Consider the following 26,038-nt stretch of genomic DNA (forward strand, 5'->3'; position numbering starts at 1 on the left):
GCCTAACACAGATGCTTCCTCCTCCATGGAGTCTTCCTGATTTGTCCTACAAGAAATAATTGATCCTCCCCTCCTTGACCTCTCCTAGAACTTTATTTAAACTTCTCCTCTGCACTTATAATACTCTAATATTTCCATTATAGCTAGTATAGTAAATAAGCACGTCTTATCTCAAGCTCTTTGAGGATTTGGGGGGTACAGTTCCAAAATGATTTTCAGAATGAACAGTCCTGCCAATAGAACATCAGGGTGCCTGTCCTCCTATAGCATCTCCATTTTTCTCTCTTGTTGTCTTTGTCAATACAAGTTATTTTAACTAACATTTCTCTTATTAGTGAATTTGAACATCTTTTCATATAGTTGTTGATAACTTCCATCTCGATATCTTTAACATCCAGAACGATGCCTTCCTTACACAGGCGAGGTGGCAAATGAATATTCATTAATGTGAAAATTAGAGAGTAGAAAAAGGACAAAAAAGGTTTCTTAGTTGAAGTGACTAAAGTTGAAGGGCAGATGTTGGGTCAGATATGGAAGTCAGGTGTATCCACAGAAGAACTAAGCACATGGATGAAAACTCAATCGTTTAGATAATTTGCATAAAAATTTCTGATTGCTTCCAAACAGGTATTGATCCAAATACTTTCATAATTCCCCCTCCTTCGGACTATTTTTGTAAACACAGCCTACTACCAGAATTGCCTTTAACTTGGGCATAATAAGGTTATATCACAATCTAATATTAACCAGTTTCTGATCCTATACTGCGGTATTGGTATGAGGAGAGCACTGAAGTGGAGTCCAAAGGCTTCACTTCACTGCTAACTAATATTTACTAGTGATGGGACTTTGGGCAAATGATTTCACCTCTCTGAGCCTCAGTTTCCTTGTCTGTGAAATGGGAACATTATCTAGATGTCACCAGGTTGTAAGGATCCAAAGAGATGATGCCTACAAAGTGCTTTAGGAAGCTTAAAGCCTTCATTATAGGAGTTATCTTACCGTCAATCCATTCCCCACACCTCACCATTTTCAGCCAGGTCAAAGATTTCAATACTTTGGCTTTGTGTGAGAGAAAAGGTGTTAGCGCAATGTTTCTGGTGGGGGGAAGGGCAATTTCCATAATGATGCTAATCTATGCACAGTGACCTTTGTTTCTATTTGACTGTGCAGATGCAGGGATTAATCATTGTCACTTGGAAAGGCCGCTGTGGCTGCTCACAGTCTGCTGTCTCCTCTCTGCCCCATGATAGATCTTTTGCTGCCTTCATGTTAGCAGGGAAAATAGGCTTGTTTTCTTGAGCATTAGCAATTAGTGAAGCTTATCTGTAGGGGTGGTTTTTTTTCTGAAAATAATCTATGAGATACAGTTCCAGATATTGTATTTTGTCCTTTCAAATAGCTAGATCTTCTATGTATGTAGCATCTACTAAATTATAAACTTGATGAAGACAGGGTTTGGGTTTTACCATTTCACTAGTAGGAGAGTTGGATTGGCGTCAAAGGACCTGGGTTCAAATCCTGGCAGTTGTCATGATTACCCATGTGACCTTGGGCAAATAGAAATGAACCTCTGTGGGCCTCAGTTTCCTTATAGGTAAAAATGAGGAGTTTTGCCATCATGATCTTTTAAATTCCTTTTTATTTCAAAAACTATGTTTCTGTGTTTTTCTCCAGTGTCTAGCATATAATAAGTGCTTTGTAAAAAAAAAAAAACAAACCAACTTAATTAAAGGGAATTGAGAAGATAGCAGGGAAAAACAGTGAGATCAAGTAATGATGTGTTCATGTTTAAAGAACTGGAGAAAGGGACCTAGGAACATACAAGCTGCTGCCCCCAGCTTCATCGGTGACTGGCAGGAAAGCAGCTGTTAGAGCAAACAGCTGAGCACAGACAGGAACCTCAGGACCCAGTCACTGCAGCAAAATGAACATTATTGTTCTTTGAAGATGGGTGACTTTAAAATAAATGAGAAGAACCTGCCATGGACAATTGTACAGTTATTGTTTCCACATGGGAGGGGTTAGTGGTGTTGTCCCCAGCCAATGTGGAAAATCCTTGTAACATCTTTTGGCCCTCTCTTCATACCAGAGAAGAAGTCTGAATGTTTTCTTTTTTTCTTATGTGGGGTTTACAGTATTGATAAGGGAGGAAGGGGGGAGGACACAGGAACTCCAAGACTGGAGTTGCCTGTGTGGGTCGTCTGGAGAAGAATTCACAGACTCAAGCATTGTTGAGGTCAAGGTAAAGATTTATTACTCTTGAACAGAATAAATGGGGGACAAGATAGGATGGAGGGAAATATCGTTAGTTTTACACAACATGACTATTATGGAAGTCTTTTGCAAAACTACACATATATAGCCTATATTGAATTGCTTGCCCTCTCAGTGGCAGTGGGTAGGGTGTGTGTCTGTCCTTCATTGCCAAAGACCATGCCATCAGAGAAATAATGACATGACTTGCACTTGACTTTGTTTTGAGTGAGGGAGGGCTGTGCAGGTCACCAGCCTCACTTCTTCTCCAGAGCCATCTGAATCCAGGGACCAGATATTCATCAGGATGACTGGAGATGACCCAGGATGAGGCAGTTAGGGTTAAGTGACTTGAGTGAGTGTCAAGTGTCTGAGGTGAGATTTGAACTCAGGTCCTCTTGACTCCTGCACTAGTGCTCTATTCACTCTACCACCTAGCTGCCCCCGCTGGGTGGGAAGGGAGGAAGGGAAAGAAGTTGGAATTCAAAGTATTAGAAATGAATGTTGAGAATTGTTTTTGCATACAGCTGGGGAATAAGAAATACAGGTAATGGGGTGTAGAAATCTATCTTGCCCTATAAGAAAAGAGAGAAGATGGGGATACGGGAAGGGTGGGGTATGATAGAAGGGAGGGCATATTGAGGGAAGGGGTAATTAGAATGCAAGGTGTTATGGGGTGCGGGGAGGGGAGAGATGGAGAGAAAATTTAGAACTCAAAATTTTGTGGAAATGAATGTTGAAAACTAAAAATAAAAAAAGAAAGAAAAAAATGTTTAACATTAACAGGGAATATAAAAAAAAAAAAGATTTATTACTCTTTTCAGAGGGCAAGAGCTCTTAGGGAACCTGCAACCATAGAGAGGTACAGGTAAAGTTTATATAGGATATTATATAGTAAAACGTGTCAAATATGCTAACTAGATGATTCAGAGCGGGATCAGGGAGTGTTTTTGGTCATAGGCTCTGTGTTGTCTGCTGGCCAACACATGTAATCTGCAGCCTCCACAAACTCCCCCCAAATTCCCATTTAATTTCTTATGTATTGATGTGCTGAAATTCTGTGATGTATTAAAATTCTGATGGAGAAAGTTGTGATATGAGAGGAATAAATGTATTGAGTGGAGTTTGATCTGGGTGACTCTTCCAGGTCTCTTCCAGTTCTACTATGCTACACCCAGAGAGGTCAATATCTTGTATATGTTGTGTGTGGCAAAATGAATAAAGGTCTTAGAAAGAAAAACAGTTTCACTAAGCCTCGGTTTCCTTATCTATAAAATAGGAATAATAATACACTGAGGCACTGAACAGAGGCAGCAACATGGCACAGGGGATAAAGTGCTGGGCCCAGAGTCAGGAACACCCAAGTTCAAATCTGGCCTCAGACACTTATTAGTTATGTGACCCTGGGCCAAGTCACCTAATCTGTTTGCCTTAGTTTCCTCAGCTATAAAATGGAGGTTATTATATCATCAACTATCTAGGATTGTCATGCGTCTCAAATGAGCTAATATTTGTAAAATACCTAACACAGTCCTTGGCACATTGTAGAGCCTTAATAAATGTTTGTTTCCCTCCTCAGAATCAGAGTGACTTGGGTTTAAGTACCATCTCTGATATCATGTAATTCCTGCGATTCTGATCGAGACACTTAATCTCTTAAACCTTGAACAAGTCCCTTTAACTTAAGCTCTAAACAACTGTCTATGAGTAAAAGTTGTGAAAAGGATAGCAACATGCATTAGTAGAGGGAGTTTTCTCAACTGGGAGTTCCTTGTTCCAACCCAATCAGAGCTCCAGTACCTATATCCTATAATGGGAAGATTTATTTTCAGAGAATCAGAAAACAAAATGATATCCACAACTCTCAAGTGATCCCATCCCGAATGGATTTTTATTTTGGGTCCCAAGCAGCATTAGGGTGCTTCAATGACTCAGCCCTCATTATAACACTTTTCTCACTGTATACCATGTAGATTTAACTACAGGAAGTTGGATTCAACATGTATTGACCTCAAAATGAACCTTGAAAGTTGGTTTAAAAATCAAGGCCAGATTGATATCTTACCTTATTACCTTGATATCTTATCTTATTGACTGCTTACTTATCACTTGTTTCTTGCTTATAAAAGTAGAAAACAATGTTCAGTTGTTATCTGATGTTTAAAACGTCAGGTGCCTTAAAGGTTGTCCCTATAGTCAAAACTTAGGGATATCCACCTTTGAATCCTGTTTGTTTCATGCAAACTTTCCTGATCCTCCAGTTATAATAACCCCCCCCCTCAACCTCACCTTTTGTAAACTCTAATGTATTTACATAATGTATGTTATAGCTATTTGTGTTTGTGTAAGTTCTATGAGGGCAGGGATTTGTTTCTTAATTAAACTTTGTGTCTCTCCAATACCTAACATGCTGATACTATGCGTACAATTAGCTGTCCAGCATTTAAGTGCTTGCCATGTGGCAGTTGGGTCAGCTGCTGGTGTATGTCTAGAATGTCAGGCCTGGAGTCAGGAAGACTAAATCTTCCTGAGTTCAAATCTGTTCTCAAACACTAGTTGAATGACACTGGGCAAGTCATTTAACCCCGTTTGTCTTGGTTTCTTCATCTGTCAAAAGAGGTGAAGAAAATGTAAACCACTCCGTTATCTTTGCCAAGAAAACCCCCAATGGGATTGCAAAAAGTTGGTCATAAGTGAACAACAACAAATGTGCCGGTCACTAAGAAGTACATTCTAAGGAAAGGCAATATGGAAATAATGAGATATGTATAAATACAGGCAGGATAGATACAAGGCCTCTGGAAAGGGAAGATAATCTGATTATTAATTCATTAGGTGATGACTAAATATTCATCACATGAATAAATGGAAGGAGGAAGCGAGAACAGAAAATAGATAATTAAATAAGGTTTCTACAGAAAAACCGGTAGGCAAAGACTCTCCAGCTTGACACAACTGGGACTTAGAGATCAGCCAAGATCCAAGATACTAGAAAGAGTCCAAAGTCAAAGGAGGAAGAGTGATCTTGCAGGATCTGCATCTTGGAACCTATCAGAAGACTGCTACTGAGACAACTTTGTCTTCTTTTTTTAATATATAATTTATCTATTTTTCAATTCTCAGCATTCACTTCAACAAGAATTTGAATTCAAAATTTTCTCCTCATCTCTCCCCACCCCCACCCGAGGACAGCATGCACTCCATCCACCCCTTCCCTTATTCTGTCCTCCCTTCTATTACCCACCCTTCTTTCATCCCCCTCCCTCTATTTTCCTGTAGGGCAAAATAGATGTCTATACCCCATTGCCTGTATATCTTATTTGCCAGTTGCATGCTAAAACGATTTTTAACATTCATTATTAAAGCTTTGAGTTCCATATTCTCTCCTTCCTCCCTCCCTACCCACCCTCGATGAGAAAACAAGCAATTTAGTATAGGTCATACATATGTAACAATGCAAAACACTTCTGTAATAGTTATGTTGTGAAAGACTAAGTACATTTCCCTCTGTCCTATCCTGCCCTTCATTTATTCCATTCTCTCCCTTGACCTGTCCTCCCACAATAGTGTTTGCTTCTGATTATCCCTTTCCCCTATTTGCTGTCCCTTCTATTATCTTCCCTCTCCTATCCCCTTCCCCCTTTCCTTCCTGCAGGGTAAAATAGATTTCCATATCCAATTGAGTGTGTGTTATTCCCTCCTTAAACCAAATCCCATGAGAATAAGGCTCACTTATTCCATTTCATCTCCTCCCTCTATCCCTCCATTGTGAAAGCTCTTTCTTGCCTCTTTTATGTGAGATGATTTGCTGCATTCTACCTCCCTTTTCTCTTACTCATAGTACATTCCACTCAACAGTAAATTTTATTTTTAGGTATTCTCCCTTCATATTCAGCACACCCTGTGCCCTCTGTCTATATGTATGTATACATATATGTATGTACACACATGTACATATATACATACATATATGTGTATATGTGTGTACACATACACACATACATGCATATACATACACATACCTGTATACATATAATATGTACATACGTACCCATACCCACCTATATATATGTATGTGTGTGTGTAGGTATGTATGTATGTATGAGATATATATATATATATCTATAGATAGATAGATAGATAGATAGATAGATAGATAGATAGATAGATAGATACATATTCCCTTTAACTACCCTAATACTGAAAAAGGTCTCATGAGTTACAAATAACATCTTTTAATGTAGGAATGTAAACAGTTCAACTTTAATGAGTTCCTTAAGGCTTCTCTTCCCTGTTTGCCTTTTCTTGTTTCTCTTGACTCTTGTATTTGAAAGTCACATTTTCTATTCAGCTCTGGTCTTTTCAACAGGAATGCTTGGAAGTCCTCTATTTCATTGAAATTCCATTTTTTCCCCTGAAGTATTATACTCAGTTTTGATGGGTAGGTGATTGTTGGTTTTAATCCTAGCTCCTTGGACCTCTGGAATGTCATATTCCAAGCCCTTTGATCCCTTAGTATAGGGGCTGCTAAATCCTGTGTTATCCTGATTGTATTTCCACAATACTTAAATTGTTTCATTGTGGCTGCTTGTAATATTTTCTCCTTAACCTGGGAACTCTGGGATTTGACTACAATATTCCTAGGAGTTTTCCTTTGGGGATCTCTTTCGGGAGGTGATCAGTGAATTCTTTCCATTTCTATTTTACTATCTGGTTCTAGAATATCAGGGCAGTTTTTCTTCATAATTTCTTGGAAGATGATGTCTAAGCTCTTTTTCTGATCATGGTTTTCAAGTAAACCAATAATTTTTAAATTTTCTCTCCTGGATCCACTTTCCAGATCAATTGTTTTTCCAGTGAGATTTCACATTATCTTCTATTTTTTTTGTTCTTCTGGTTTTGTTTTATAATTTCTAGGTTTCTCAAAAAGTCATTAGCTTCCATCTGCTCCATTCTAATTTTTAAAGAACTATTTTCTTCAGTGAACTTTTGAACTTCCTTTTCCATTTGGCCAGCTCTGCTTTTTAAAGCATTCTTCTCCTTATTGGCTCTTTGGACCTCTTTTGTCATTTGGGTTAGTCTATTTCTAAAGGTGTTATTTTCCTCAGCAAAAGTTGTTGACTCACTTTTCATGCTTTTCTTGCATCTCTCTCATTTCTCTTCCCAATTTCCCCCCCACCTCTCTTACTTGATTTTCAAAATCTTTTTTGAGCTCTTCCATGGCCTAAGACCACTGCATATTTTTTTGAAGGCTTTGGATGTAGAAGCCTTGACCTTGCTATCTTTCTCTGATGGTATGCTTTGCTCTTCCTCATCCAAAGGATGGAAGAAAATACCTTTTCACCAAGAAAGTAACCTTCTATAGTCTCATTTTTCCCCCTTTTGGGGCATTTTCCCAATCAGTTACTTGACTTTTGAGTCCTTTGTCGAGTGGAGGGTAGGCTTCAGAGTTTACTCCTCTTTTGGCCCGCACTCTGATCTGTGAACAACCAAAAGCACTCTTTTCTACCCTGGAACTATGAGTAGGATTCCCTCTCCACAGCTGCCACTAGCTCTACCATGCCAGTGCTCCTCCTCACCCCAGGACTACCTTTCAAGACTGAGACCAAGATCAACTGCTTGATTCCCCCAGGGTCTTTAGGCTGAGGGTTGCTGCCACTCTGGTACTGGCAGGGGTGGACCTCGATTCCCTCTCACCCAAGTGAAAGAGCTTTCTTACTGACATTAGAAGCTGTCTTTGGTGTTTGTGGGTTGAGAAATCTGAGAACCGCAGCAGCTACCCGTGATTCTGCACCCTGGAGCCTGCTCCAGTCCTGTCCATGCAGTGTTGCCCAAGCTGGGCTGCATTCTGCTCCAAGCTGGTGTGATAGACCTTTCCTGTTGGCCTTCAAGGCTGTCTTGGGCTGGAAATCTGTTTCACTCTGTCATTTTGTGGCTTCTTCTGCTCTAGAATTTGTTTAGAGTAATTTTTTGCAAGTATTTTATGGGCTGTGTGGGGAGAGCTAGAGCAGATCCATCCTTCTACTCCACCATCTTGACTCCACCCTCCAAAATTGTCTTCTTTGCTGCCTACTTTTGTGCATAGTACCAGATAATGCCCGGCCCTTTAGTTTACAGATGATCTAGGAAATAGGTGCAAATTTTTGACCATCCACACCTGCCTCATGATACTGGGAATGCAGGCAATGGAACATGTGGTATAGAGAGCCATGACCTGGGAGATGGGGATCTTGGGTTTGAATCACAAATATACCACTGACATCCTGTAGAACCTTGAACCTTTGGGCCTCAGTTTCTGCATCTGTAAATTAAGGGGTTTGGATTAGATGTCCTCTAAAGTTCTATCCCTAAAAATGATGATTGGATTCAAGTAAAGAATTACTAACAATATGCTCACCCTGCCTTAGCAGGTACTCTTGGGACCTAGCTTGTTGGAGTCAGCTTACTGGAGTGCCTAGACTTAGACATCAGCTTTCAGAAGCTTCCAGCATTGCTCTTTGAGCCTCTAGCCACCTCCCAGGGGAGCTTCTAGAGTCAAAGGTTCAGTGGCCATCAATACTTTGTACCTTTGGAACTACAAGGCTATTGAGATGTACACTTGAACCTGAATGAGTAGAATAACAAGCTTAAGAAGAGGGATATAGGGGGATAGTGGCTAATGTCTTTAGTGGCAGCTTTGGTGAGCTATAACAACCATTAGGCAACAGAAACTCTCCCCAGCACTTAGCACATGGAAGGAGCTTAATAAATTTTTATTGACAGTCTTTGTATATAAGGTCCAGTCCTCTTGCCTATAATAATCTTTCCTCAACTCTAGCACCCCTAGTCATTTCCAAATTCAACCCAATTCTTCCCACCAAGATGGCTGGCTGAACAGAAAGCAGGACTCCCAGTTCCTACATACCTTCTCCCCCAAAACCCTAAAGTTCCCCCTAGACTGAATAATGATCAAGAAATTGAATGACATTGTCCACCCCAGAATTGCACAGAAAGCCAGGCAGAAATCTAAAGGGTCCCCTCCAGTGAGTACCAGCACAAAGAGAAATGGGATATACGTAGTCTATAAGTTCAAGAGTTCAAACAAAGGAGCAGCAGAGAGTTTCCAAGAGAAAGCCTACCCTATGGATAGGAAGGGTCTCTACCTCTTTCTCTACCTGCCACCACCAGAGTCACGAAGACTCTGATCTGCTTCTGACATGCTCTGGTTGTATGACTGAACAAATAACTTAGCTTCTCACTGTCCCAGGCAATTCTCTAAGACCTTTAATTGTGGATCAGGTGCCAGTCTGTATCAATAGACAAATTTCCTTATTAGGAATTCCCTATACCAATGAAATTATAGGAGAAGACACAAACAGACCAACAACATGCATTTATCTGGTGCTTTGAGATTTGCAAAAGATTGATATGCACTATCTTCCCCATGAGACTGTGAGCTTTGCCTTTCTTTGTATCTCCAGTGCTTAGCACACAGTATCTGACACTGGTCGGTGCTTGATAAATGTGTATTGACTAACTGTCTCAGTGTATCCCAACAAGAATGCTGTGAGGTGGCTACTATGCGAATTACTCTTATTTTGCATGGGGGTGCATTGAGGTTTAGAGAGGTTGAGGGATTTGTCCATGGTCACACATGTGATGTAAGTGCAAGAGGTAGGATTAGAACCCAAGTTCCTGACTTCTGGGTCAGCAGGCTCTCCACTATGCCACGCTCCCTTTTAAAGCCCATGGTGGGGAGTGGGTGCTGATCATTGTGAATGCCTATTTTATTTGGTATGATTCTAACCTTAGGTGACCAGCAATAATCTTCTGGCACATCCATTTGCATTTACATCATTGTGCTATCCCACGTGGTCCCTGTGCCCCAGCTTGCCCTGTGCGGAAAATGTTTATCCTTCTATTTCCTCTCCAGCTTTGAAGAGGCTGATTCTGCAGCCCTTGGGCCTGCACTGCAGTCAGCTGAATGAAGGGAACAGCTTTCTGCATGAAAGGAAAAGGGCTATGGAAATATTAATGACCACAGGAGGGCAGAACCAATTCAAAGGCGACAAAGAGCAGGCTAAGAAGCAAATGTTCCCATTTCAGTTAGCAACAAGGTGTCATTTGTTTGCGGTTGCATGGAAATGGAAAGCGAAGGCAGGCTTCCTAGCACAATGGCAAAGAGGACACTCAGTCCAAAATCAGCAGGCTTTCCACAGGCAGAGAACATTGTGTAGGGAGGGAAGCTGATGTAGACGAAAGAGGAAAGAGACTGTAGTTGGTATGATGGTCGAAAATGAGCTCTCAGCAAGTACTCGGTTGCCAGATAAGAACTGTTAACCTATCATTGGGCTGACTTGGACTTTGACACATCAATCGTACAAAAAACATTTATTAAGCACCTCCTAAGTGTTAGGTGCTAGCTATCCAGATAAAATGAAGACTGCCTACTCTTAAGGAGTACTTACATTTGACAGGGAGAGACAAACGTACACATATATGTAGAGAAAACATAAAACAAAGATTCTGTTATTTTCTGTTAGGCACGTGATATGATCAGATCCTCTTGAAAGTATTTCTCTCTGGCTCTTGGTAGGATCAGAATTTAAAATAACAATTAATTAAAATTCCTTTGGATTTCTTGCAGCTATTTGTGGCTTTTTTAAAAATGAAGTTTGTATCAACATCCTGTTCAAAGTACCATAATGATCTCCAAGTAAGAAATTATATTGGAGATTTCTACAATAAGATTTTATGTAAGGGAGTTTGGGAAGGATCATTGGTATTCAATTAGTTGGGAGGATCAGAAAAAGCTTGACGTAGAAGATTGTGTTTGAGTGGCATCTTGAAGAAGGTAGGCTGGGATAGGAAGCAGAGAGGAGGGCAGAGTACAAGCCCATGCTTGGAGAACGGCTAGAGCAAACTCACAGAGAAGGGAAATGGAGTGGGGTCTGCGTGTGCGTGTGTGCGTGTCAGGGGGGACTAGATCACAGAGTACAGGAAGGGTAGTCATATACAAAAAGGCAAGCAAAGATAGGTTGGGACCAGGTTGTGGAGGGCCTTGTGGTGATCTGGACAGAAGAAGGCCCTAGGAGAGAGCTCCAGAAGGAACCCAGTCAATTAAGTGGTATATTTTAATGACTTGATTCTATTATATTGTGGAAAAGAGAAAGAGGGATGTGTAGGCATGCAACACCTTCACACACAACACATTTTCTTGTTTTCCCCTCTCCCTCATATATTATTAACATTCCGTGAATGAATGATACACTTAATAAGTGCTTATTACATGGGTCAGGCACCATGCTAAGTGCCAGGGATACACATGTTAAAAGCTAGACAGTGTCTGCCCTCAGGGAGCTCACATGCCAAAAGGAGAAAACACATACAAGGGAATGATGGACAAGGAAGAGAGTTTTTGTCTGGGGGAGTCAGGGGGATGGTAAGTGGAGCCACCACTCTCTTGGTGTCTTTGTCTCTGTTTCTCTCTCTTCTCCTCTGTCTATGTCCTTCTGTCTCTATTTCTCTTCAGCTCCCTTTTTCTGTCTCTTCTTCCTTTCTTCCCTCCCTCACTCCCTCCTTTCTTCTTTCCTCCCTCTCTCCTTTACTCCCTCCCCTTCCTCCTTCCCTCATTTTCTTCTTCCTTCCCTTCCTCCCTCTCTCCTTCCCTCCCTTCTTCCTTTCCTTCCTTCCTTTTTTCCTTCTTCCTTCCTCCCTTTCTTTCTCCCTCCCTCCACAAGTAATGCCTATATGTTTCCACATTAGCACTACCACAAAATGAAACCAGCATTCAAGGCTGCCAAGCCACTTATGATGCTCTTCTTTAGCTCTTATTTTGGAGCGAGGTTTTGCAGACTCATGGTTCACTTCTGGCAGTGTCAAGTAGCAGAGGCCTTTAGATCACATCCCAGGCTCATGAAGGCTGAAAGCAGGTGGGACCTCAGGATGCTAAAGCTCAGAGTCCTGTGTGAAGCTGTAGATGTCCCTAAAGGTCTACCCTAGGGTAAAAGGTGGCTTTTAGTGCTTTCCATCCATGGAAATTTTATACCACTCGAGGAGGGTCCTGGGGATTCTGGCCCTTAGGAGCTTCCCAAGCTACTCAGAAGGATCATCCCATAGACTCCCCGAAGTAAACCTGAGTTAGAAGCACAGGAAGGCCAGATCAGCAATCTAACAGTTTTCCCTTCTAATCAGATAACCAGCTCATGGCTCTCCACCAGGTGGCAGGGGGATCTAGCAGCAGCTATTGAAGACAAGCTGGCACTAATTAATTTTCTCCACCTTCAATGTTTCCTCTTTGTAACTAAGGAAAGTGTTATCAAGGTAGATGTTAAAGTAGGAAAATGGCAACAGAGCACAAAAGAAATGAAGAAGATAAATCAGACTTACCAGATTAGTTTGGCTTTCTCCAGTTCTTCCTCTCATTTTCTATCTCCAACTAAAAATTACCCTTGTAGAAGGGTATGGTTCTAAGGAAATCAAATTGGACCACCTGAGTTGAGAGAGAGAAAGAGACAGACAGACAGACACAGAGCTACAAAGACAGAGAGAGACAGAGAAGGACAGAGACAGAGAGACAGATAGAGAGACCAAGAGAGACAGAGACAGAGAAAGAAAGAGACAGATGGAAAGAGAGACAGAGAGAGGACAGAGAAAGGCAGATTGTCAGAGTAGATAAGTATCCTGAATGTAATTTGAGTCAGGAAGACCCAAATTTGAATCCCACCTCAAATACTTACTAGCACTGTGACCTTGGACAATCACTTAACCCCATTCAACTTCAATTTCCTCCTTTATAAAATGGGGATAATAATACCACCTACCTCATAGGAGCTGTGTAACAAATGTGCTATATAAATATGTGAAATTTTCACTAACCCATAACTTTGCAATATTCATTCATATCTCACTGCTTGCTAGCAATTTGAAAGAGGCCACAGTGTACTTATCTCAACTTTTCTCACCCCCATCCAGTCCAGATCCAACTACAAGAGTGAGTCTTTGAAAACAGTGGACGTCAATAGACTGAGTGACTGGATTAAAGAAGTAACTTTCTGTGTTAACTGGTTTGGACCTTCTTAGTTCAAAACTAACCTACCCCTTAAAGAAGGGACAGGACTCTCACAATAACCTTAGGCTCCATCATAGACTGAATTGCAGAAAGTTTGGTTTTTGCCTCCAGTCCCTGGTGAGCTAAAGAGCAAACTGTTTGAGATTTATGTAAGGGATGATATGAGGTATCCAAAGAACTTTAATACGTAATCTCATTGGGTCCTTAGTCTGACTTTCTGAGATTCTGCTTTATGTGTCATTAGCCACATTTCACAGATAAGGAAGTTGACACCCCAAAACATTAAGTGACTTGTCCATGCTCATGTAACTATTGAATGGTAGATCTGACATTCAAATTCAGGTCTTCCTGACTCCAAACCCAGTACTCAGCCCAATCAATGGAGACTCTAGCAAGAGAAAGGATAATTGCGTATGACTGAATTGACCAAAAATAATACAGGAAAGGATATAAGCAGAACTTTTTCCATCTTTCTCTCTATTAAGACTTCTCTTTGCTAGTGAACTAAGTGGCGACTCATCGAAAGCCTTTGTCTTGGTACCATTCTCCCTTCAGATTTCTAGGGTAACAGGAAGATGTTACTCCTCTTCTCTGACTCAGTGCCATAGTTTCATCCCTCTTCCTTTACACCTCTACCCCCACCCCCACACTATGACCACATGCCCAGCTCACTGGGCCCTAGGAGTTACGCTAATTTATAATTTAATTCTATCCTCCTGACATGAATGCTCGTGTATCTCTGTCTTTAGGATTATTATTAAGAACTATATTCTCCATTCATAGAAGTCATTTTGAGTTAGTAATTTCCCTGAAAATCCATGTGCTTATTTGTTCTTTTTAAACACTCCTCTTCTCTAATAAACTGGTGGAAAATCATGTTAAGTGAGTTTTAGTTTAGTGAGTTTATTGAGTTTTAGCCTGTGATCTAGGAGGGGAAATCACCTGAGTGCCAAAGCACTTTTTGGGCCAAAGCATACTGCACAAATATATGTGAGATTGTCAAAGTTACGATCACTTGAATCCAGAATGCAAATTGCATTTAGAATAAATATCCACATATTTGAGAAAAAATTGTCACCTTGGGAGTGTGTGATTTGAGCATCAACAAACTTGGAATGGGATGGATTCTTGACAGTTTACAGTGTGAAAACAATCTGAAGTTTTAAAAAAAATAAAAATGTCAAATCTCTTTTTTGTTGTTGTTGTTAAAATGCTTTCTGAAAGAAAAACTAAGTAAATAAAAACAATATAAAATAAGAGTTTCATTTAAGTTATAGTAGCCTTTGGGTGTTCCCTCACACATGGACCCCTTAAGATTGAGACACTTTGATGATCAACTTAAAACCATAATTCATGAGTTCTCCAAATGACTCAGTACTTAAAGCAAGACGTAATCAAATCACAGAGCAAATAGAGTGACAAGATAACATTTCATTTATATGAACATGGATTACACATGATACATTTTTGCCAGTAGGAGTGGACACATATGCAGAGAATGTATATGACCAGGTTACATGCAGAGAAGGCATCCACATGGAGAATATGTGTGCCAAGAACCCAAATGGCTAGGGCTCCCACATTAAGGGCATATGTGCCTAGGGTCACTCACATCTTCAGTGATATAGGGCTGTTGATATCTTCTCATTATCTCATCATGATGGTCACTGGTGGGTATCCTATGTGTACTGTCCACTAAGCATCATGACACTTCTCCTGAGTATGTCTACCGGTCTTATGATTGCCAGTATTTTGTATTTTGCCTTCATCTTTTCAAGACCATGTCTTTTCCTGTCTACCAAAGTAGACAGATACCTAGAAAGCTTCTCTCTGAAAAGATCTGCTGGCAGTATTTTTTTTATTTAGCAAAGGCTATGAACTATCACATTCAGGTAAGGGACAAAGACCAAAAGGCCATTCAGCACAACCTCAGGTAAAATTTAAGTATATTCTTTGTACTGTTTAATTCTGGGACGAAATTGGGTTTATGAATTTCTTGTAACTTCTGTTTAACCTTTTGTGATGATTCATTGTCTTCCAGACTCCTTTTAGGGGTCTCAGATAAAGAAACCACAAATGAGCTATATGGAATCTGGGACTACAAAGCCCCTTTTGTCCCTAAGACCCTTGTTGATTAGCATATGAATGAAGTTGAATGAACAGAAACTAAACAAAGAAGAAAACATTATTATCCTCTACCTTCTTGTACCACACTCCTGCCTTTATCGTGTATGCAGCAGCAGCTGCAACAACAACTGCTCTAGATTTTGTTTTATATTCCAACCAATCCAATACCTTGCTTCTACATAGGTATTATTTTAGTCAACCATGTTCATCTAACATTTTTAGAACATTTCCTTCAATAGGGTACAAGAGGCTATGAATTATCTTTGACTATTCTTACCAGAATTGTCAGTAGAAGCAGAAACTATGACATGGGCATCCAGAAATCAAACATTTATAATTCCAAATATAATAAATGTTAGATCCAAGATATAGGTGATTACTAATGAAGTTTTATGACAATGATGCCAGTGAACTGATGGATGCTGTAGACTTACCAGAGACTATTAAAGTCATAATATAGATTTTAAGAATATTATCTTCAAGAAGGTGGAGCCAAAATGGCAAAGATAAGACAATGACTCATCCCCAAAATTCCTCCAAACACCTTTAAGTAGTGCCATAAAACAATTCCTGGAGCAGCAAAACCCATGAAAAGATGGGGTGAAATAATTTTCCAACCAAAGACAACTTACAAGGTCAGCAGGAAAGGTCTATTACACCTGGATGAGAGTAGAGCACAGACCCAGACCCAGCCCCAGCAAATCAGGGGCAGGTCTTGGGAGTCACAGGAGAAAAAGCTGCTTCTGGAGCTCTCAGCCAACAGATCAAAAGACTGGTCAGAAGGCGAGTATGGGGGTCTCTTCACTAATACTGAGACAGGACTCTCTTGCTTTGCCCATACTCAGATCTGGGTTGTAGTTCTGGGTGGTAGTCCAAAGGTAAGGAAGAGCAGTAAAACAACAGAGTTTGTGACCATAGTGCAGCAGGGACCCTCATCACAGTTCCAGAACAGAAAAGAGTGCTTGTGGTCACTCACAGACCAGAGCACAGACCAGGAAAGCAATAAACACCTCTCCTTAGATCATAACCACCTTAGAGGAACTGAAAACTTACAAGGCCCTACAAGTATCTCTGAAAACAGCTATACAAGATCCCTGAAGCTTGGAACAGTATGCCCCCTGGAAGGAGAGCCTTACTTTTACAAAGAGTTAAAAGTTAAGAAATAGGCTGGGAAAATGAGCCAACAACAGAAAAAAATCTGACCACAGATAACTACTATGATAACAAGGAAGATCAAAGCACACAATCAGAAAAAGATAACAAAGTCAAAGCTCCTACATCCAAAGACTCCAAGAAAAATACATATTGGTTGCAGGCCATGGAAGAGCTCAAACAGGATTTTGAAAATCAAGTAAGAGAGGCACAGGAAAAACTGGGAAGAGAAATGACAATGATGAAAGAAAATCATGAAAAATGAATCAACAGCTTGGTAAAATACTGAACAAAATGGTACCTTAAAAAACAGACTAGGTCAAATGATAAAAGAGATACAAAAAGCCAATGAAGAGAAGAATGACTTAAAAAGCAGAATGAGCCAAATGAAAAAAGAGGCACAAAAATTCATTGAAGAAAAAAACTCCTTAAAAAGGAGAATTGGCCAAATGGAAAAGGAAGTTCACTAAAGAAAATAATTCCTTAAACTTTAGAATTGAGTAAGTGAAAGCGAATGACTTTATGAGACATCAAGAAACAAACAAAACCAGAAGAAATAAAAATAGAAGACAATATGAAAATCTCATTGGAAAAACAACTGATCTAGAAAATAGATCCAGGAAAGATAATTTTAAAAATACTGGACTACCTGAAAGCCATGATCAAAAAAACCAACCTACACATCATCTTTCAAGAAATTATCAAGGAAAACTACCCTGATATTCTAGAACCAGAGGATAAAATTAAAATGGGAAGAATCCACTGATCACCTCCTGAAAAAGATCCCAAAATGAAAACTCCCAGGAATATTATAGTCAAATTCCAGAGCTCCTAGGTCAAGGAGAAAATACTGCAAACAGACAAAAAGAAACAGTTGAAGTATCATGGCACCACAGTCAGGATAGCACAAGATTTAGCAACTTCTACATTAAAGGGTTAAAACACTTAAGAATATGATATTCTGGAGGGCGAAGGAGCTAGGATTGCAATCAAGAATTGCCTATCCAGCAAAACTGAGTATAATCCTTCAGGGGGAAAATGGACATTAAATGAAATAGAGGATTTCAAGCATTCTTGATGAAAAGATCAGAGTTGAGTAGAATATAAGACTCAAGAGAAGCAGAAAAAGAGAAACAAGAAGGGGAAATAATAAGGGAGTTATTAAGTTTAAACTGTTTACATTCCTCCATGGGAAGATAATACTTGTAAGTTCACAAGAACTTTTTCATAGGTGTGAGTTGAATATAAAGGGATGATATCTAAAAAATAAAATTAAGGGGTAAAAACGGAATGTACTGGGAGAAAAGGAAAGGTGGAATGGAGTAAATTATCTCACATGAAAGAGGCAAGAAAAAACTTTTACAGTGGAAGGGAAGAGGGAGAGGGAAGGGGAGGGTGAATGACCCTTACTCTCATCATAATTGACTCAAAGAAGGAATAACTTGCACACTCGGTTGGGTGTATCTTACCCTACAGAAAAGTAGGAGGGAAAGGGAATAAGAGAAGGGGGGGAATATAAGGGAGAGAAGACTGGGAGAGGGGTAGTCAGGAGCAAAATACTTTTTGGGAGGGACAGGGTCAAAGGAGAGAGAATAGAATAAATGGGAAGGGGAATAGAATGGAGGGAAATACAGTTAGCAGTGGTAACTAGGGGAAAATTTTGAAGCAAGTTTCTCTGATAAAGACCTCTTTTCTTAAACATATAAAAAACTGAATCAAATTTATAAAAATGAGAGCCATTCCCCAATTGATAAATGATCAAAAGATATAAACAGTTTTCAGAAGAAGTAATCAAAGTTATCTATAGCCATATGAAAAACATTGTCTAACTCACTACTGATTGGAGAAATGCAAATTAAAACAATTATAAAGTACTCTCATACCTATTAGATTAGCTAATAGGACAGAAAAGGAAAATAACAAACATTGGCGGGGATGTGGGAAAAATGAGACATTAACACATTGTTGTTGGAGTTGTGAACTGATTCAACCATTCTATAGAGCAATTTGAAACTATGCCTGAAAGGCTTTAAACTATTCATACTTTTTCACCTAGCAATGCCACTACTAGGTCTGTATCCCAAAAGAGATAAAAAAAAAAAAGGAAAAGGACCTATATGAACAAAAATATTTATAGCAGCTCTTTTCTGTTGACAAAAGTTGGAAATTAAGGGGATGCCCATCAATTAAGGAATGGCAGAACAAATTGTGATTATGTGATTATGATGGAATACTATTGTGCTACAAGAAATGATAAGCAGGATGCTCTCAGAAAAACCTGGAAAGACTTACACTTTGTTGATACAAAGTGAAATGCACTGTGTACAAAGTAATGGCAATATTGTGTGATGATTAGCTCTGAATAACTTGCTGTTCTCAACAATACAATGGTCCAAGACAATCATGAAGGACTTAGGAAGAAAAATGCTATCCATCCTCAGAGAAGGAATGTATGGTGTCTGAATATAGATTGAAGCACACTTTTTTACTTTCTTTATTTTTATTGAGGGATTTTATTTTTGGCTTATGTTTTCTTTCACAACATGACTAATATGGAAATGTTTTGCATGACTCCACATATATAACCTTTATTGAATTGCTTGCCTTCTCAATGAGGGGAATTGGGGAGGGAGGACGAGAGAAGATTTGGAATGCACAGTTTCAAAAACGAATGTTAAAAATTGTTTTTAGATATAATTGGGGAAAATAAAATACTAAGAAAAAAATTAGCTTATTTGAAGGAAGAATCCTTTTTTTTCTTTTGTTTTGAGTTAATTCCTGCTAAACTGAGAAATCATTTGAGAACTAAAAAGTCAGGAAAGCTCTTGCCTTTCTTTTTCTTTTGAATTCTATAAAGAAGAAGTAAAAGAAAAGTGAAGATAACTATCTGTAGAGCACAATATTTTAATTTTCCATCTTCATTTGACCCTTATTCTTGCTCCCTTTCCATTGCCACAACCCTAGTTCAGACTTTGGTTTACTTATACCTAGGTCGTTAAATAATGATGATGATGACAAAAATAATAATAGTTCATATTCAAAAGGCAATGAAATGTAACCTGTTATAATTCTCAGTAACGACTTCTTCCTTTTTGTCTCTGTATGTAAAGTGCCTAGCACAGTGCCTGATAGCCATTAAGTGCTTAATGTTTGTTGGTTGAGTGGTTGATGTAGTCCTTATGGTCTACAAAGCACTTTTCCAATGACGGTCTTGTTGGAGTAGGTCATGCAAGTATTGTTACCCCTGTTTTGTAGATGAGGAAGCTGAAGCTCTGAGGTGGTGACTTGCCCCAGGCTATATACTGGAATATGGCAGAGCCTGGAATCAAACCAGGTCACAGTGATTCTTTCAGATCTACCTCTTGTGATGCAAGGATGCTCTTATCTTCTGATGATATGATCCACTGCATGTCCGTCACCTCCTCCACAATCTGCCTTTACCATAAATTTCAGTCACATTTAAATCTAAAATTAGTAAATATTTTTATTTGTATATATATATATATATACACACACACGTATACACAAATACACATATACATATGTGTGCTATACCACAATACATGTTGTCATAAGAAAATATTTAGCATTCCTAAGTTTGTTGTTCTGGTTACATAAAGTCATTTAAATGCCTTTTGTCTAGAGAACTACTGTCCACCTAAAAGGGTGTGGTAAAAGGATTCTGCCAATCCCTACCATTAACTTGTAGGACTAGAGATAATTTATCTCTCAGTGATTTCACAAGAAAATCTATGTCTTTTGTTTTGGTGAATGCATCCTCAAAACAGTTTAGTTTTTTAATATACCTGTACAGTGATTGGGGTAGGGTGGGAGAGGGGGAATCAGATGAATCCCTGCTTTAAAATGTATAACACAGATAAATCCCTGCTTTAAAATGTATAATGTGTCCCTTCTAAAAATGAAAACTATGTCCATCAGTGAGCTGAGAAGAAGATACATCAGGGTTCTATCAGATAATAAGCATGGTACAAAATAACAATCACATTGAGTTTTCCTAACCAAATCAGGAGGGAAAGCCATTCCAAATCTGGATCTAAGTTAAGTCTGCCTCGATTACAAATAAACCTGAGCATAAAGCAGCATTCAGATCAAGTGGATCTAAATGAGAGTTGGAAAGGGTATCTATGACTGTAACCAAGACAACATAGCCCTTGGAATACGAAGGCCCCTGCTACTTCCACAAGGGCCTTTCTGTAGTGAGTGAACAGCACCACGTTTGGAGTCAGATGACCTGAATTTGAATTCTGTTTCTGCTATTTGCTACCTCTGTGACCTTGGAAAAGTCATTTAACTTCTGTGAATCTCAGTTTCTCCATTGGTAAAGTGAAGAGATTGGACTAGGATAACCTCTAAGGCTAGAGTTCTGAATCTGTGGTCCATAAATTTGGTTTTTTTAAATATTTCAATAATTGATTTCTTTGCATTTTAAAATATTTTAAAACTTCTGTGCATTAAAAAAAAACACATTATTCTGAGAAGAGATCCATAGGTTTCATATTCCAGTCAAGCAGGCCTGCTTGCTGTCCCCCACATGCAATATTACATCTTCTTTTTCTGTGTCTTCTCGCCGGCTGGAATGCATTCCTTCCTTATTTCTGCCACACAGAAACCCTAGTTTCCTTCAATGGCCAACTCAAGGAACACATCCTACAGAAAACACATTAATGCCTCTAGTTGCTTTCCCCCACCCAAGAAATTACTTTGTATTACATTTTTAATCTTATTTTTTATGTGACTATCTCCCAAAAGAATATAAGCTCCTTGAGGACAGGGATTATTTCCTATGGGACTTTGTATCTCCATGTTAGGCTTCATGGCATGGTAAATAGAGAGCAGGCCTTGGAGCTAGGAAAACCTAGATTAAAGACACATACTGACTATGGTACCCTGGGCAAATCATTTAACCTGTCAGGGTTTGTGCAACTATAAGTCTCAGAGTAGGTGCTGACCTGCATTGGTAAAGGGAATTTCTTCTTACAGGAGTTCCCTCTACCAATGAAATCATGAGTCTTGTCCTCTTCTCCAGTATCTGGCCCATAGTAGGTGCTTAATAAATACTTGTTGAATTGTTTATTAAAATTAAATGATTAGATTCTCACAATAACCCTAGGAGATATGTGTTGTTGTTTAGTCCCGTTCAACTCTATATGACCCTATGGATTTTTGTCCAAGGGGTTTTCTTGGCAATGATACTGGAGTAGTTTGCTATTTCTTTCTCCACTGTGTCTCTATTTTAAAGATGAGGAATTGAGGCAAATAGGATTTAAGTGACGGTTGGCTGGATTTATACTCTGGTCTTCCTGACTCCAAGCCCAGTGCTCTATGCACCGAGCCATCTAGCTGTCCCAAGGAGGTAGGTAGGCAATGCATGACTATCTCCAATTTGCAGATGGGTATATAGTGGTTAGCTAGTGGTTATATAGCACTTTAAGGTTTGCAAAGAGCTTTATAAACATTAGCTCATTTGATCTTCACTAGGATGATGTTATCCCCATTTTACAAATGAGGCAAGAGGGCAGTAATTGACCTCAAATCTTCCAAAATCCAGGTCCATCACTTGATCCAGTGTACCATCAAGATGCTTAATTATTACCTGGATGATGATAGTTCTTGATACATAGAATTTTTGATCAGTGTGCTTCCTTTTAAGACCAAGCAATGCCAGAACTTACCATTTAAAGGCATGTAAACAGAAAATAACAAGGTTATAAAATGGAGATATGGTGGTTTCTCAATAAGGGCTCTTTCCTTTTAGTAACTCTCATGCTTGGAAAAAAATAACTGTATATGCTTATATTCCCAGTGTGGAAAGGACCTGATGATAAATTTCTCTCTTCCTGACTTTTATAGGATTGTGAAGATGTCCAGTCCCAATCTGAACATTATGACCTTGATGGGCAGTGGTCTGACATACACAAGTGCATATCTCTTTGGGGTCCCAGATCAAGATATTTTTCTGGGATCCTCCATGACAACACTCATTCAGGTAGGTAAGAGAGAATAAATAAATTTGACTCCTTTGAGTCTCATGTATCACTTTCAAACATGTCTCTGTTAGGTCTGTTGGATTCATGACAAGTGTTCATAGGGGACACATTTCTAATAGGAAGTTTTATGATTGAAAGAATCCTATATGCCCATTTAAGATCTCTCAAACATTTTTACTCCCTTCTTTTTTTTTATTTCCTCCTCCCCTTCCCAGAAAAATATCCCTTGTATTAAAGAACTAAAAGAAAAGAATTTTAAAAGCAGTCTAGAAAAATTAACCAGTACATGAACTGAGTCTGATAGTGTAAATATTGTTCCAACCCCATAATTCTCTACTTCTGGAAGGAAATGAAAGAGGCACACTTTCTCCTTTCCTCTTCAGGTCCAAACTTGGTTCATAGCATTTTAAAAAAATTATCTTCCCAATATATTTGTATGAACCCCATAATCATAAAATATGCGATCCAAGGCCCAGGAGGTATATTAAGTGACTAGTAGTACTAACATGAAGGTGGCTGAAACAGGTGCCATGAGCTTTGAGCTTTGTCAGGTATCAAAGACACCAAGATCATCTATTGCATCCTTGACCATCTCCAGTTGTCTTGACTTTTTCTCCTACCACTGGACTTTAATGCCTTAGAAAGAGAGAGCGAAGTTGATGATTGTGCGGCTCTGCCGCACTGAGATCCAGTTCATGTGAAAGTCAAGACTTCGCAGATGATGTCATTGGTCATCTTTTAAAATGAAGGATGAACACCAACAATAATTTTATACATATAAGTAATGATAACAATAATTTTACACATATATTTATATTTTAGAGGCAGCTGAGTGGCTCAGTAGATAGAGCGCTGGGCCTAGCGTCTGGAAGACCTGTGTTTAAATCTGACCTTAGACATTTACTAACTGTGTGACCCTGGGAAAGTCACTTAATCTATGCCTTAACTGGAAAAGGAAATGGCAAACCACTCCAGAATCTTTGCCAAGAAATCCTCATGGACAGCATTGGTATGCCATGGTATACAGGGTCACAAAGACTTGGACACGACTGAACACCAAGTACTATTCATTTTTATACAGCTATGTAGCACCTTACAATCCTATAGCACCCCCTCTAAGTCTTCTCTCCACAACTTGCACTCACAAGTTATTCACTGGGAATAACTACCCCAGGTTCAGGGTACCTAGGAAATTCACACTCCTTGAACCATAATTCATGAGCTCACACCAGTGAACTCACCTTTAGCAGTCAGCCAGATGATAGCTCAAAGCAAGGACATATAATGAAATGACAGGGCTTGAACAGGGAAAACAAAACTTCTCTTCCCTCCAAACCTGAGTGTTATTGTGCTACAAATACATACAACATCAGTGAGAGGAACAAGTGCACACATAGAATTAACAAGCAGAGAGGCACACAGGTAGGGAACACCTGTCATCAAGACATCTCTTATCCCTGGCACTACAAGACCCCAGAGCCCTTTCTCTTTTAGTAATGTATTCATATTACACCCTCTAGGCACAGCATCTCTGCTGGGCATACTGCCCCACCAGACTTCCTGACTTTGCTCTTCTCTACAGCTGAACTTAGAGAACTGAAAACTCTAGACCTGCCTTTTAATCACTCTACCTGCCTAAAAGTTGTTCTTCCTGCCAGATGAATTGGCAGGAAAGAGAGAGAAATCCCCACCCCTACTGGAGTTTGGAAGAGATGCACAAGGAAAGAAGCAATTAGTGATCATTTCTCAAGAGCTGCATTCTTCTTCAATAGCCAGCTCTATTCTTGATCGACAAAGCTTCTCATGTCTGGACCAAGTCCAGAATTGGCAAACTTGCCTTTTAAGGACCTTTATCCGTGTGGCCGACCCTATAATTCATTAAGTTTTGTTGAAAAACTTATTCATAGCTCGTAAAGTAGTAAACACTTTTTCACACATCTTCTTCACCTTCTTTGCAGGTACAAAGCAATTTTTTTTTTACAATGCCTCTTTTGATCCTTACAATAACCCTTTGAGGAAGAGATTATTGTTTCCCTTTTTTATTTATAATTTATATCTCAGAGAAGATAATTTATTTACTCCAAGTAACATAGCTTATAAGCAGGGGAATGGGAACTCACACTCAAGTAATTCTAACTCCAAGACTAGCGTTCTTTCCATTCTACCATATTGTTTCTCTATCATTAAGAAAGTAGAAGAAAGAGGTCATTTCACTTTATAATCAGCAGCAATATATGCTGGTCTCCTCTGAATGTCATTCAGAGTATTTTCAAAAAGAAAGTACTTGTCTGGAAATATTCATCAGAGATCTCTTGACTCTTCGAAGTGCATAATTAAGCATTTGAATGTCAGACCTCATGAAAATCTGATAGAAAGATCCCTTTTCAGAGAATTTCCAGTAAGAGGTCACAAAAGAGCCCTACAAGAAAGTGAGGGGGAGGGGAATAGGAGAGGATGTGGGGTAATAGAGGGGAGGCTAGATTGGGGGAAGGGGTAATCAGAATGCAAGCCATCTTGAGGTGGGGGGAAGGGAGAGATGGGGAGAAAACTTGGAACTCAAATCCTTGTGGAAACGAATATTGACTAAAATAAATAAATTGATGCAAAAAAGTTTTTAAAAAGAAAGAAAAGGGAAAAGGTTCAGAGAATCATAGATTTAGAGCTTGAAGGGACCTTGGAGGTCATTGAGTTCATCCCTTCCCCCCATTTTCCACATGAAGACACTGAAGAATAGAGAGAGTAAGTGACTTGCCCAGGATCACATAGTAAGTAAGTTTTGGTCATTGGATTTAAATGCAGTCCTTGTCCAAGTCCAGTGCCCTATCTACTATACCATGCTGCTTCTCAGATAGACTTGAAAACTACTGAAGAAACTAGATTGAATAATTATATTGGAAAAAATCAGTACATTTTATTTTTCTCAAGTATATGTAGAATGTTCACAAAAATTTATCATGTTCTAGGTCATACAGAATTTCTAGGTAAGTTTAAGAAAGCAAAAAGTCTAATTACTACACTTTAGACAATAATTCAATAAAACTAGAAATAATGAGCATATCATCAAGAGGTATAGGCCTATGTGGTAAAAGGTTTGCTTTGATCAGAATAAAAATGATTTATTGAATTATGCCTAGGCTGAAAAAATTATAGAAACCATAAGAGATTAGCCCAAAGAAAATGTCATGTCAAAATGTGTGTGATAAATCCAAAGTAATATTCAGAGGCAAATTTATACCAGTGTCTAGATAAAAAAAGAAAAAGAAATGCAACAAAAATTAGAAACTAAAATAGAACATGGTAAATATGATCCATGAAAGAAAAGGAGAAAAGAAGAAATTTTCAAAAAAAATTATTTAATAAAATGAACAAGAAAATAAGTGAATTGATAAAACTAAAAGTAGATTTTTAAAATTCAGTAATCAAATACATTATGAACCTATGATCT

General features: G+C 39.0%; 1 protein-coding gene across 1 annotated transcript in view; it reads left to right on the top strand.

The window, feature by feature from the left end:
* Nucleotides 1-26,038, top strand: part of GPR156 (G protein-coupled receptor 156) — an 82,218-nt gene that overhangs the window by 13,461 nt on the left and 42,719 nt on the right. The window contains exon 3 of the mRNA XM_072613902.1: nt 22,457-22,592. Within this exon, the coding sequence (XP_072470003.1) occupies nt 22,457-22,592 (136 nt within the window). The remainder of the gene's footprint in view (nt 1-22,456; nt 22,593-26,038) is intronic.

The sequence above is a fragment of the Notamacropus eugenii genome, chromosome 5 (genome assembly GCF_028372415.1).
Source record: "Notamacropus eugenii isolate mMacEug1 chromosome 5, mMacEug1.pri_v2, whole genome shotgun sequence".
Classification (NCBI taxonomy): domain Eukaryota; kingdom Metazoa; phylum Chordata; class Mammalia; order Diprotodontia; family Macropodidae; genus Notamacropus; species Notamacropus eugenii.